Raw genomic sequence first — 13,684 nt, forward strand, 5'->3', positions numbered from 1 at the left:
TACCCCCCCTCTTCCCCTCTGCTCCAAACCTGGCACTGCCAGAGGGAAATGGTAAAAAGAGTAACTTTCTATATTAATCAAGGGAGAAGGATGGGCTTCATATCCACCCAACACTGAATAATTCTGAAGCAAGAGGTGATTCATCAGGAAATCTTGTTTTGAGGAAGGGAGAGAGGAAGGCTAACTCTCACTTATGGACAACCAAGTTCACCTAGTAGAATGGAATTTTAGGAATGCCAGCAAGACAATCCATACCTTTTATTTCCAGTAACCTCCCTAGTTGCCACCTTGTGCTGGACAAGATGGTATGCTTAACTTGGACAAGATGCCCAACTTGTCGTAGACCATTAGAGCAATATCCATAGGTTAAACCACTACGTGGTCCAGCGAAAAGTCACAGGTAAGGTCTCTAACACCAAAATATTATTACATTGAACATTACTATTATGATGTAATCTCTAAGAATGGGAGATTGATATACAACCCACAGGCTAGATTAAACAGTACCAAAGTGATCACCTGTGCCAACTTTGGTACAAATACCTCCTCTGGTGGGAAAGTGGTAGGTGAGAAGTTTGCAGGATTCGCTGGAGACAAAGGTACTTTGTGACCTGTAGATAAGGGCATTAACCTTCTCCAAACACAATCACAAGATAATTGTGACTGTGGCAGCACACCCAAGAAGCACCTCTAAAGTGTACCTAAGGGTCAAACCTGTAAATGAAACTGAGGGGACAGAATGAAGAAGTAGTTGCTTCCCTAGGATATTTTACTCATGACAACCAAAATAAACTTTGACTTTGATAATTGCCACTACAGTGCATCATGCAAGAAAAATGGAACTGCCCAGTACCATCCAATCCTTGGAGGCCTGTGCTGCTTCTCCCTTAGCTACAGAATGAAACCACTAGAATTTTCCTCTCTAGAGCATTTCCAAGCCTATACCAAACTAGACACATCTCTTGAGAGTATATGAATCACGGTGGAACTGCTGTCAGAACCCAGTTCCAACTGAAATACCATAGCCCCCTTGCTTGGAGACTTGGCGAAAACCAAGAAAGAAGCAAACAATCCGTGGCACCACTACTCCAACTCCCCTACCCACCGTGGTGCTAGCTGTGCCCACAAGAGGTGGGTGAGTTCAAAGAACTTTCCTGGAGAAGGATTGCTTGGACTGCACATGCTCAGGAGTGTGGGGGTGCCTCAAGCACATAAACAATGAGGTTCACTCTAAAAAACCTCCCAAAGAAGGCTGGGAAGAACCTTCCTTGCCGCCAGTGCAGAACCGATCTTTAGACCAGGCACGTGAGTAGCAAATTGGCTATGCAAACTTTACACCAGGCGGGCTGCACAAGCTCTTCTCTATGCAATCCTGAGGAATTGGGTGAGAAGATTCACTCTACATGCCTGTCCACCACAACTGTCCAACCACGGATGGACAGAGAACAATATACCCCATTGCCAGTGTTAAACCCAATTCGCAGACTTGGTACACAGCTAGTGAACAGGCCACGTTAACCCCTCACTGTGAGCATATCGGGCAAATCCTTCTCTGTGTGACCCTGAGGAGTCACAGTAAGAAGAGCCACTCTGCCCACCTGTCCACCATCATCTGCAAAGTTGCTTTGAGAGGGGGATGACTCGTGCACCAGATGAATAAGCCAAGCAGCCTCGACTTGATGTGAGCCAAAGGGCTCACTGACAGATGAAATGGGAGTAGACCTCTAGCCTAAAGAGGATGGCACTGCAGTGCTGACCCTATCTGGGGAAAAGTAATTACTGCCAGTGACCAGACACCCTCACCCTCTCCTGAGGGGGGAGAGCACACAAAAGAAGCCCATCTGGACTTCGTATGTGAGGACTAGACTTCCCCTCTCTCGATACTGGCCTGTGCAGGGAAGGAGAGCAGAGTTGAAGTGGAGTCTAGATGATGAAGTATAAGACGAAGCTAAAGAAGAGCGCTTATGGCTCTCCCACTCTTCCCTCTGCTGTCCTTGCTCACCTCACACCACAGGACAAGTCAAGTCAGGAACCAATGACAAAGTCACACTCATTGGAGGACTCTCTCCAGGAAGGACTACTACAACCAGTAACTTCTTTTCCAGTGCCACAGTCAGTAGATATGAGTCGAGCAGTAAATACCTCAGGAGATTATAAAGGCTTTCTTCATCTGCCAGGTTAAATTAGGAAGGCCACAACAGCAGGACTATGTAATCCTTGGTAGATCAAACTCCCACAGGAACTCCATGATGACTAAACCTCGTGGACTCCTGAATAATTAGTATTGTTACTATATAAGCCAGAGAATGGCATAGCTGCTGATGAACCCATTATTAGAAGCTGCTTTAAACTGTTTACAGCACATCCCAGACAACTTTCAGCAAGAAGTTCATAAGAAATTCCCTTACAACTTTCAGCAAGTTCATAAGAAATTCCCTTACAACTTTCAGCAAGAAGTTCATAAGAAATTCCCTTACAACAAAATTAATTAAGAGAATTAAATCTATTGATGGAGACAAACCACTGACAAAGGTGGCCATATCTTGGTAATGACTGCGTTAAGTTTAATTCCATCAAAATAAAATGCAGGAAGCCACAATAAATGTAATTAAACAAAAGAGAATGACAATGGGAGAATACTCATCTAAGATCCAAGTTCTCAACCGACAGTCAGGACAGCAAAAGGTAGCACATCTGTTCTCTAATGCAGCCAAAAGGATGAGGGTTACTCCCTCACTAACCCCGTTCTCCACCTGTTAACTACAGTACCTGGTTAATCACCTTGCTACCAAGTTTTGACTGGTTGTCAGCTCATGTTGAAAGATACTCATATAAAAGTCCATTTGGTCCCATAGGACAAATGCACATTTTATGACTTAGGGCCAGTATTTAGTGATTATTAATTTTGTGTATCTTTGGTTAGAAGATCAGTTGATTTTAGTTATTTTTACATACAGTATCTTTTAGCAGCACTGGCATAATTGGCAGAAGTATGCAATTAATTTTTTTTGTTTTGCTTTTTTATATTCACTCTGAGTTCTTAGTTTTTTAGCTTGTGTATTTATTCTTGTAATTTTGTTAGAAGACAAGAAATAGTTAAAGAAGATGGAAAAAAATTGATGAAAGATAAAGTTTACATGCGCACATTGTAAACAAGAGGGAGATGTATACAGTGCAGGAGAGTAAAACATGAAGCAGAAAATAGAGCCAACCTAAAAATCTTGTAAAACTATGAAATACAGCAAATAATTTATCAAAACTAGACACATTATGTAGTATTTAAAGTACAGGTAAATGATGATTAACCTTTGTTACATAATGGTATTTTAGTAATTTTTCTGTAATTTATTTTGTTTCTTCCCTTTTTTTTCAAGGTACGGATGGAAAATGTGTCTGTGCTTGGTGAAGATGTGATTGTCAAAGATGAATTATATATCAATGGTGGGATGGTATTGCCACATAAGAGTATAGCAACTTCTGTCCTAGAACCAAAAATTATAATGTAAATTAGTGTTTACAGCAGTGTTTTTGTTCTGTGATTTTTCATTTTTACTAGTTACTTTTATAATAGCTACCACACTGAAAAATTAGAACAGTAATGAGGGGTCTCAGTTTTAAAATTCAACTTTGTGATATGACTTTATCAACCTGATACAGTATATTTACCATCATCAGCTTTTGAACATTTCAACTTTTATTTGTCATTTTAAAGTTTTGGTTATGTAATCCTTTCATCAGAATTTCATCTTTGTACAATTCTGGTAGAAGGCATCTTCTTCAACAAGTTCCATTTATAATCCTTTTGAGCTACCATTCATTCAGATAAGCAAATACTAATTCCTTGGCTGAAAATTTTACTATTGGGTAGTGGTTAGTAAAGTAAATTTTGGTGGTAGCCTATTAAAAGTTTAAATAATCACACTATATTCATCCAATCTTGACATTTCAATTATAGAGCCTTTATTTACAGATATTCTCAGCAAAATGAGGGAATCCTAACATTGGTGAAAGTATTCTACTGGTAGAATGACTTTAGTTCCTTTTCTGAAGATACACATGGATTTTGTTTTCACCAAAATTTACTTTGAATTTATTTTAGACGTATGATACTGAATGTATCAGCATAAGAATAAAATGAGAATTTTCTATCTGAAAATATCAGAACTGTTATAAATTAATTTCTAGGAGAATAACATTTCCATGTCTAACTAGAAGATGACATTAAGATTTCTTTAATTAAGGTGCAGCTGAAAACCTTTGATTTTAAAGAAATAAAAAGATGGTAGTTAAATTATGCTTATGTGTGCGTAGAACCTCACAGTCTATTCAGGTTTAGGAATCACAAGTGCTTCCATCCTGTAGGTCTTCGTTTGTTATTCATGTGCAATATGTATTACATTAAATAACAGAAATATGACCTGTTTAATACACTACTCTTCATACATTGTAATGAGGTGTGTGGAACTTTGAAAAAATTCTCATATTTACCTTTATAAACTACAGATTAGAAATGTGATCAACAGCAGATGTTTCAGTTTATTTTTGTTAAATTAATACATAGTAGTATTACATAAATTTTCTCTGCTAAAACCAGGTATTCTATCCTCAAGTTAGAAAAGTGTATTGACTAATTATACACAAGCAGGGAGTTTAGGAAAAAACTATGGTTTTTGAATTCTGATGTACGGTTATTTTTGGTGGCAATACTTAATATCTTTCATTACATATTAACTTGCATAGCGTTTTTCTTGCACACTATTTTCTAATTATTTTTTTAATGGTTTATGCACTATCATTGACAATGGGTATTCTGCACTATAAAGTTTAATGCTATGAACCCAACATATTCACAAGTTACAGGGCCAATATTTTCCAAATACAGTATTCTGGGAAGATCCTAAAAAAATAAGAGAAATTGTATTCTTTATTTACCTCTTCTGTATATTTTTTGATAATTGAATTATTGTCTAGCATAAGCATAGTACTGTACAGTATAGCAATTGTGTATTGAAGGTATACCAGTGCCTTTAAATACATTAATTTTGTACTTAAAATTTCAGAATCACAGAAAATCATCATTAACACTTATAATTTTTAAGGGTATTTGCAGATAATAATAATACAGTAATAATGACGATAATACATAAAATAATATAGATATGTCACAAGGGACCTTGTGAACTTGGCCCAGAAGTCCATCCTTTGTGAATGTTGGACATTATTGTTGTGTAGTAGCATGGGTATTTGTGTAGTAAATTTTTATACAAGCACTTGGTGAAAGTCTAGTTTTTGTAATTGTATGAACCTACATGCTTAAAAATAATCTTTATCCTGTATTGTTAATTTGTAAGGAAACCTTACTCAGTTTGATGTTTAGTATGATTAGGCTTATATTTTCACATTATAATGTTATTGGCACTCAGAATACTTCTCAAGAAATGTATTTTAAGTTTTTATCAGATACAAGAGCTGATCCCTTTGGGTCAGCCCAGTGACAGGTAAATATTCTTTGAATCACTTAACAATTTAATAATAATTTTTCTATAAATGACACAGTATTCATCAGAAATCACCAGAAAATTATGAAATGCATACATAGTATATACAGGAGGAAAGTTGATGTTATTAAATAAGTATTTGAATATTGCTTCCTACTTCTACAGTATAGTTAATTGATTATACTGTGGCTTGGTTTTTTATTTTATCATTTCCCATTGACATAAGCTGGCAGAATCTGCAATTTGAAGTGATGTTATTGTTGAGGCCTATTCTATTTTAACATAAGTGATAAAAAGATTGTTATTGCTGTTTAGTGAAAGAGGTGACCAATAAGGAAAGTTTCTCTGCCCATGAACTTTTTCTCTTGATTAGTTTCTACGATTTTTAATTAACTTTGGTATATTTTGCCTTATTTTTTGTGGATATTAAATTTCAAGTCTTGATAGTATGATCAAACTTGAGTAGACACAATTTTTGTTTAAAGCCTTTCCAGGAAGATTTCCCCATGTTTGAAAAAGTCCAAATTGATTTATTTAAAGAATATAATACCTTAATCCTGGACTGGTGTAGTACTTGAATTATGGAAAAGATATTTTTAGACCACTAGCTGGGCACACCTGGACTATAAAAAAGTCAAGTTCTCCTGAGCTAGTGTGCTCTGTTTGGTATGTTTATGAGGAATTTTAATTTTTAAATGTTTTTACAGTGAACTACTTAGAAGCAAACTGTACACTTAGCCTTTGTTGAGGAATGGTTCACCTACAAAATACTAATTGTGTATTTTAGTAAGAATTTTTTTTTTTTTTAGTATACAGTACTCCATTAATCCAATAAAATATTCATGTTAAATTAATGTTTCTAGAAATGAAATTATATATGTGCATTTTTGCATCTCTAATATAGTTGATATTAGATAGCATAAGTTATCTTCTAAGAATTTGGTAAATCACAAAAACAACAGACAAGTCATTTGTTGCTGACCACCAAATTTACGTAACCTAAACAGTAACCATTTAGGTATAGGGAGTGGATTAATTATGTTGTAGAAGACTGTAGATATTATTTTATACTTATTGATGCAACATGCAACTGTATCCTATCATATTTTCCCTAAGTAATCAGAGCTTTGATTTTCTGGGACTTTCTGCAGTAGCAGTAGCATTCAGTGGAAATGGTGATCTAGTTACCGTTTTAAAATAGTTGATGTGGTTAAAATTAGAAGTGTGTTAATGTTGTTGTTTGGGTGTAATAAACATTAATTTACAACATCCCAAATCAGGGATTTGAAAGTTCTGCTTTAACTTTTCAGAGCTAACAAAAATAGGACAATACCATATTAGATTTTGAACCCTGAAGCAAAGATCAGAAGGAATGAGAATCCTGTTTTCACTTATTTTTCAGTTTTGTACAAATTTTACATTCATTTGCAACTGTCTAGATTTTTAAAGTAACCTTGGATGTAACTGTTTAGCTTGGAAATTTCATAATCTTGTTGTATGCATGTGGAGGTGACTCAGGATTTAATAGTATACAAAAGAGGTAATTTTTAAGCAACTGTTCAAGGACTTGCTCAATCATTATATACAAAAAATAATGAAGTTACAGTAGTATTTCAAGCTTACCAATTTAGCCTTTACCAGTCCATACATTGTTCCAAATGGAAAAACCCCATGTGAAATCTGCACTTATTGTTCAATTCAAAATAATACTGTCAATTTCCTAAACCCTTATAAAATTTTATTTTATTCCAGAGTAAATGCTTTGATAATGAAATTAATATAAAAATGATGAAGTTCTCATGATGCTGTTTTCCTTGAATGTGAAAGGCTAATAGACATTCAGAAATGCAGTTGTTAGTGTCCTATATTGATTGTGCCTTAAAATTAGAAGTCAAGATTTTTGCACAATTCCAGAGGCATGCTTACTTTTATCCCTTTGGAACAGAGTTGTTTAAACAATTATTTAACAAAGCCATGTCCTTGTGTCTCTTACAAAGCAAGTATTATCTTTGTTGCTGTAACTATCTTGATTAATGCTATCATCTTTCTCATATTGAGAAGTATTATTTATCTGCAGTATTTGTGCCGGTAAAGGAATTAAATAATCATTTGTATATTTGCAATGATTGTTTACCTGCCCTTTTGATATAAAGTAAATTAAGTAGTTGTAAGTGATGCTGATAATCCAAAACAGGAAAAACTCACAGTGCAGTGAACATGACCAAGATCATGGAAGGTACCCATCTACCTTCATGAATGAATTATGGTTTTCCTTTTAAAATGGAAAATTTTTCACATAACTTGTATTATTTATAGGTATGTAAACTGTAGCCTTTTGTATGTGGAGTATTTACACAGCCAGTCCACACATGCAGTGGACTGGCTGTGTAAATGACTAAACAAGGGTGGTACTCAGGTGGAGATAAGGATGGATGCCCATTCTTACCCAACCAATGTTATCCATTGTCCTTTTGGCCTGTATGCGGAACAAAAAACTGAAGGGAAAAAATCAAAATGGGTAGACGAGGTGGGCTACAGTTTGTATACTCATGAAGAATACAAATCACTATAACAATTTGGCATTTATCCCAATGGGATACAAACACTATGCCTTTCATATACAGAAACACTAGGTGGGAGGGAGGTTGCACCCACAGGTTAGGTTGAGGACCTTTGTGGGCAGTGTGTGCCACCGTGCAGAAAAAAGATACCGACTGCTCTTCAGGCACTGACCTGGAGGTTGGGGAGGTGGCGCTTCACTGACATTGACCTGAAGGGCGGATGGTGTTCCCTTTACCCCGACTCTGCATAATACAGACTGGAATCATGTCAGCCCAATCCCGAAAAGCTCGGTCCCCCTCTGCAGAGGTGGGAAAAACACTGTCAGCAGCCTAGGTTAGGGATAAGTCTCCCCCATTTGTTATAAAGGGGGAGACGAGGGCTCGCATTGTAAATTAGTAGAATGGGCTCTTAGTATCACCTACCTGTACTCGTCTGGGTCTGGCTTATACTCAAACATGAATATTCACAGCTAAGGGTCATGGAGATAAAATGGGTTGGTGCACACACACTATCCAAAGCCCTCGAGTGAGCCATGGCATACCTGGACAAATCCTGGTGGTAACACTCGTTGAGCTGCCATCCTGGGCCCCACCGAAAAAGTGTTGAGGGGCTTCTGGGCGACATCCCTCAACTAGAATGAGGTGAAGGTAGTTTGATGGCACCAGACTACCATTTTCATTTCCTGTTGGACTGATAAGCTCTTCCGGAAGGCGAGATGGGGCCCAACACCCCTAATATCAGAGCTCACAGGTGGATCAGAGGGTCCTTTGCACTACCAGAAGACTCAAAGGTTTTGGAGAATACCTCCTGTAGCCGGAAGGCGATGGTGTTTGGATACCTCCTTCTTGCGACTTCCCTTTTTTTTTTTTTTTATTTAAATCTTCAACTGAAAATCCTTACAGAAAAAGTCGACAACTATAAACCCAAGAGGGCTCTAAAGGGAAATCAGCCTGCAAAGACAGACAAGTAGGAAAGGTAATAAATAAAGATGTGGGAATAGAAAATAAAACCAATACACTTGAATTCAAGAGACATCAGAAGTCAGGAAAGGATTTGCTCCTCACTTAAACATTTGGAGAACAGAAGATTCCTCAGCTGCAATATGCAGACTATTACAAATTCTAGTTGTAGCCAAGACAAAACTCCTAGCAAACTTAGTAGTATTAAACCTGAGACTAGAAAATTAAATACTGCCACAACAGCCTGCCTAGTGTTGCAAGCAGAAACCTAGGTTGCATAAAAAGTGCAAGGATGCAACTTACTTTACATCTATGCCATAAGTCACATTTCAGTGTTGACTGATAAAATAGCTCTAGGGTTAGAGTTTGAAGACCACACTGAAGAATAGTTTACTCCAAATAAGGAAGAAGAGAAGTTAAAACACCTAAATATACTGGCTTCACCACAAAACATTATAAAACATTTCTGCATGAAACCAACTTTTTGAGAAACAGAGGAAGCAGTATTACATATTTCTAAGTGTCATTAACATTTAAAACCATACCATTTAAATGTAAATCAGGGTGCAAAAGCAAGAGTGTTCTGGATTGACTATCATATTTTGAGATTTAGAAAGGTTAAGCTTCAAGTCCCAAAACCTCATCCACCACTCTTTGTGCTCTCCAAAGTTGATGAAAAACTTATCTTTCAAGCCAATATGTAAGTATGTGAAATCTACAGGATTGTTGGATGATAGTCAATATGCATATAGGAAGTAGGTACATGCAGTGCTCTTTTAGACTTGACTTGCCATTTGCAAGGGAACCTTGATAAGGGTTTTGAGTGCAGAGTAATTCAAATATATTTTTGTGCTGCTTTCAATTTAGTAAATCACAAGGCACTTTATAAAATTTATAAACTTCAGAATCTTGGAGTGGGTGGATATGTTTTAGGATTACTCCAAAATTTCCTTACAGGTAGGCAGCAGTGAGTTGCTGTCGACAGGATCTTTAGTGAACCAAGACATATTTTGTCTGGAATTCCACAGGGTAGTATTCTTGGTCCACTGTTATTTTTAGTGTACAGTATACAAGTGATATGGCTGTTGGCCTGGAAAACAAGATTGTTCAGCATGCCAATGATAACAACACTTGTGGGTGTAGTAAAGTCTCCACTTACGAGAAATGAAGCTGCCCTCAGCCTCAGTCGGGACATGGACCAGATCAGTGAATGGTGTAGTTGGTGGGGTATAAGGCTGAACTCCGGTAAAATGAAATTCTAATTTCTTATTTCAGCATCCTTGTCCACAGGATAGTACAGTTGCAGCCATATAACTGGGCGGCTGGTGGGTATGGTGCTCTGATCCTCAGAGACTATCAAGGCTCAAAACATCAAGTATACATAGCTATATTTTCTAAAAATTTATGTTATCTAATTGATATTCCTGTATTCATATCTTTACAGATTACATTGTGGCGGAATTCAAAACCACAAAAAACAGTACACAACACTCACTCTGATCCTCGGTTGCTGGAAGATGGAGTAAGGCGTCCACGGTCGCCAACACAGCACCCAAAACCACACAAACAAAACAAGGAAACATAAAAAAAAGAAGATAGAACTATATACACAACAAGAACAGCACACTAACAAGAAAAACCAACAACTCTCAAAAGCACACAAAAAACTGTCCAAGACCAAACGACTGACTGGCACTAGCTCTGACTCAAGACTCAAGACTCAAAAACCGAAAAAATCCTTCACATATTCCACAGACAGACAGTGCCGTAAACAAACTAACGACCTCATCCCTCTTCCAACAACTGAAGCACTCACTAACGACAATTACACACACACACACACACACTCTCTCTCTCTCTCTCTCTCTCTCTCTCTCTCTCTCTCTCTCTCTCTCACAAAATGTTGGGAAATGCTAAATACAAACAAATTTATTCATCCCTCTATAACATCACAAGGGTTCGACATTTGAAATACTGCCAGGACCCAATTAAAAAACACAAAAAATGCATAACAATCAATCTTAGAAAACTGACAGATACACTTGCTGAAAAATGTGATGGTAGTCTGAAAAAAGACTCATTGTTGTGTGTGAACTGTTGGAAAATTATAATGAAAAACCCCACTATACTTAGTACCACTGAAAACAAGTCTGATCAAGATTCAAGTGAATCATGTACTATTGACAGTGATTTGAGTAACATTTCTCCAATTAAAGATGTGAAAAATGACAGTGATTGCTTCATAGTGGAAAATCCTTCAACTCACTTGAACCCGTTCTTGCTCCTAGACCAAACACCAATTACAAAAAGTAAGTACTAAATCAACAATATAACACATCTAATACTAGCCTATACCTGTTTGAACTACTATATGAACAATTATATTGAATTTATGGTGGCTACTGTATATACAGTACAACATATATAATTTGCAAGCTTGTACTTTGAAATGTTAAATCTTTAAACCCTTAAGGGACGGCATAATTTATCAATGTGCAGCACCCCAGACCGGGGAAACTTTGAGGTCGGCAAAATAAAAAAAAAAATCACATCAATGGAAAGAGAATGACATGTACATTCACACTGTATAAATAAAAAAATTCTAAAAAATTTTCCCTACCTTCCACGAGAAGTTGAAAATTACTATTTACAACCCCTTGTGGGGCCTCATTTACAAGACAATCATAAATTTTACCAACCTATATATGTTTTTTCTAATAAATAAGTTTTTTGGATTTTGTAAAATTATTATTACTGCTCACACAATATCAAAACAGATAAGAAATAAAAGCAGTAACAAATTTTTTGCATATTGTAAAATATTCACGTAAATTTATGAGAAGGAAGATTCAGTAACTTTTTTTTTTACTTTTACATGCTTTTTCTAATATTTCTTTGCAATTTTCTTTGTAAAATTACATTTACAACTGACATACTATTGTAAAAGACGAAAACAAAAAATAACAGCAACCCCTTCATATATTTACAAGCAAATTTACAAAAAGACTCATGTGAGAGAGAGAGAGAGATGCAGTAACTTCCCCCATGAAGTCACAAGCATTTCTGATACTAGCCTAACTCTCACATCTGTATAAAAGTTGCCATTAGTGAATTTATAGCATATAGAAGTATTGGCACCTTTGTTTCGAATCATTATTACCATAACAAAGGTGCGTAATTCTGCTTCACACTGAAGCTCAATCCGTCCACTAAGGGTTAATATTACTATCGAGTTGACACAAAATGCAAGCTGAGCTACATCCAATTCTTTAGATATATTCAAGTGTGTGAAGTCTCTCCTTCCATTCTTTTCAGAAGGGCTGTCATCAAGCCAGAAAAAGCGCAAGGCTCGTGGTAAGCTATTATCTGCTCAGAAATCCCTGAAAAAGAGTCTGGAACTCAGTTATGGTGTTGAAATTCTGGAGAAGGAAAATAATAGTGCAGAACCTGAAACTCAATCTGAAAAACATCTGAACAAATTAATGAATGATTGAAACAGTCATTCATGGAGAGCAAATGTCACAATCGCAAACTACAAATATTGACACTCTCACCATACACAATTGATAAAACAGCTAGCTTCTTTCAAACTACAATATACATGGTAAAAAAAAAAGCTGTTTATTGAAATCAGAATATGAAATCCTTCCAAAAGTTCCAACAATGAGCAAAGGAAAAGTAATAACTGCAGAGAACAAAGATATAGTTAGAAGATTCTATGAGTCAGATGATGTTAGTCGTGTGTCCTGGACAAAAGGATTGCATTAAAGTTATCAGTGCTGAAGGTCCAACAAAGGTGCAAAAGCGACTGATCCTTGGAAATTTAAGAGAGATTTTTGAACTATACAAAAATGATGAAAAGAATCCCAAAGTTGGATTTTCCACATTTGCAAAATTACGGCCATCATACTGTGTGCTTGCTGGTAGTGGTGGGACTTATTCCACTTATCATCAAAATCCAAAATTACAGCTAGCTGCATTGGGAGCAAGAGGTCTTTCTTACATGGATCTTCTGGATTACAGTGTCTGCAGCACAGAGAGAGAGAGAGAGAGAGAGACCTGTATGATGCAACTTTGCAATGACTGCCCAGGGGAAGAGGGTGTCCTGAATTTTCTCGAGTTGCTTGACAGTGTGAAATTAGCTCCAACTGAAGTGACTTACAAGCAATGGGTGACTGTTGACCGTTGTACAATCGTTGATAAGGTGGGACCACTTCATGAATACTTATCATCCCTAAGCATGAAAATCTGTCGGTTGGTTTGTCATCACTTTGTTGCTCAGCAACAATCCCAGTACTATAAGCAATTGAAGGAATTGTTACCACCTGAGAGCGAGGTAGTTGTAGTAGGGGATTTCTCCGAGAATTATTCTTTTATCATCCAGGATGCTGTCCAAGGTTTTCACTGGGACAATTCACAGTGTACAGTTCACCCTTTTGTCACCTATTACAGATCCTCTGTAGACCAGGAACTTAAGTCATTTTAGTGTGTGTTTCTTACCTGCATCATTAAAACATGACACTATACAGTAATGGTTTACACATTCATAATGAAGCTTATGACTTATGTTAAATTCAGATGCCCACAATTAAAGAAGGTGCACTATTTCTCAGATGGATGTGCTGGCCAATATAAGAACAGATATAATTTCATAAACCTCTGTTA

The 13,684-nt window shown here is 36.6% G+C and overlaps 1 protein-coding gene across 6 annotated transcripts in view; it reads left to right on the forward strand.

Annotated features, from left to right (window-relative positions):
* The window catches only part of Gmppb (GDP-mannose pyrophosphorylase B), a 92,124-nt gene extending 84,503 nt beyond the window's left edge, over positions 1–7,621 (forward strand). For all 6 annotated transcript variants that reach the window (XM_067093245.1, XM_067093254.1, XM_067093250.1 and 3 more), the window contains one exon: positions 3,375–7,621. In XM_067093245.1, the coding sequence (XP_066949346.1) occupies positions 3,375–3,506 (132 nt within the window). In that variant the 3' untranslated portion in view covers positions 3,507–7,621. The remainder of the gene's footprint in view (positions 1–3,374) is intronic.
* Positions 7,622–13,684: the final 6,063 nt, after the last annotated feature.

The sequence above is a fragment of the Macrobrachium rosenbergii genome, chromosome 4 (assembly GCF_040412425.1).
Source record: "Macrobrachium rosenbergii isolate ZJJX-2024 chromosome 4, ASM4041242v1, whole genome shotgun sequence".
Taxonomy (NCBI): domain Eukaryota; kingdom Metazoa; phylum Arthropoda; class Malacostraca; order Decapoda; family Palaemonidae; genus Macrobrachium; species Macrobrachium rosenbergii.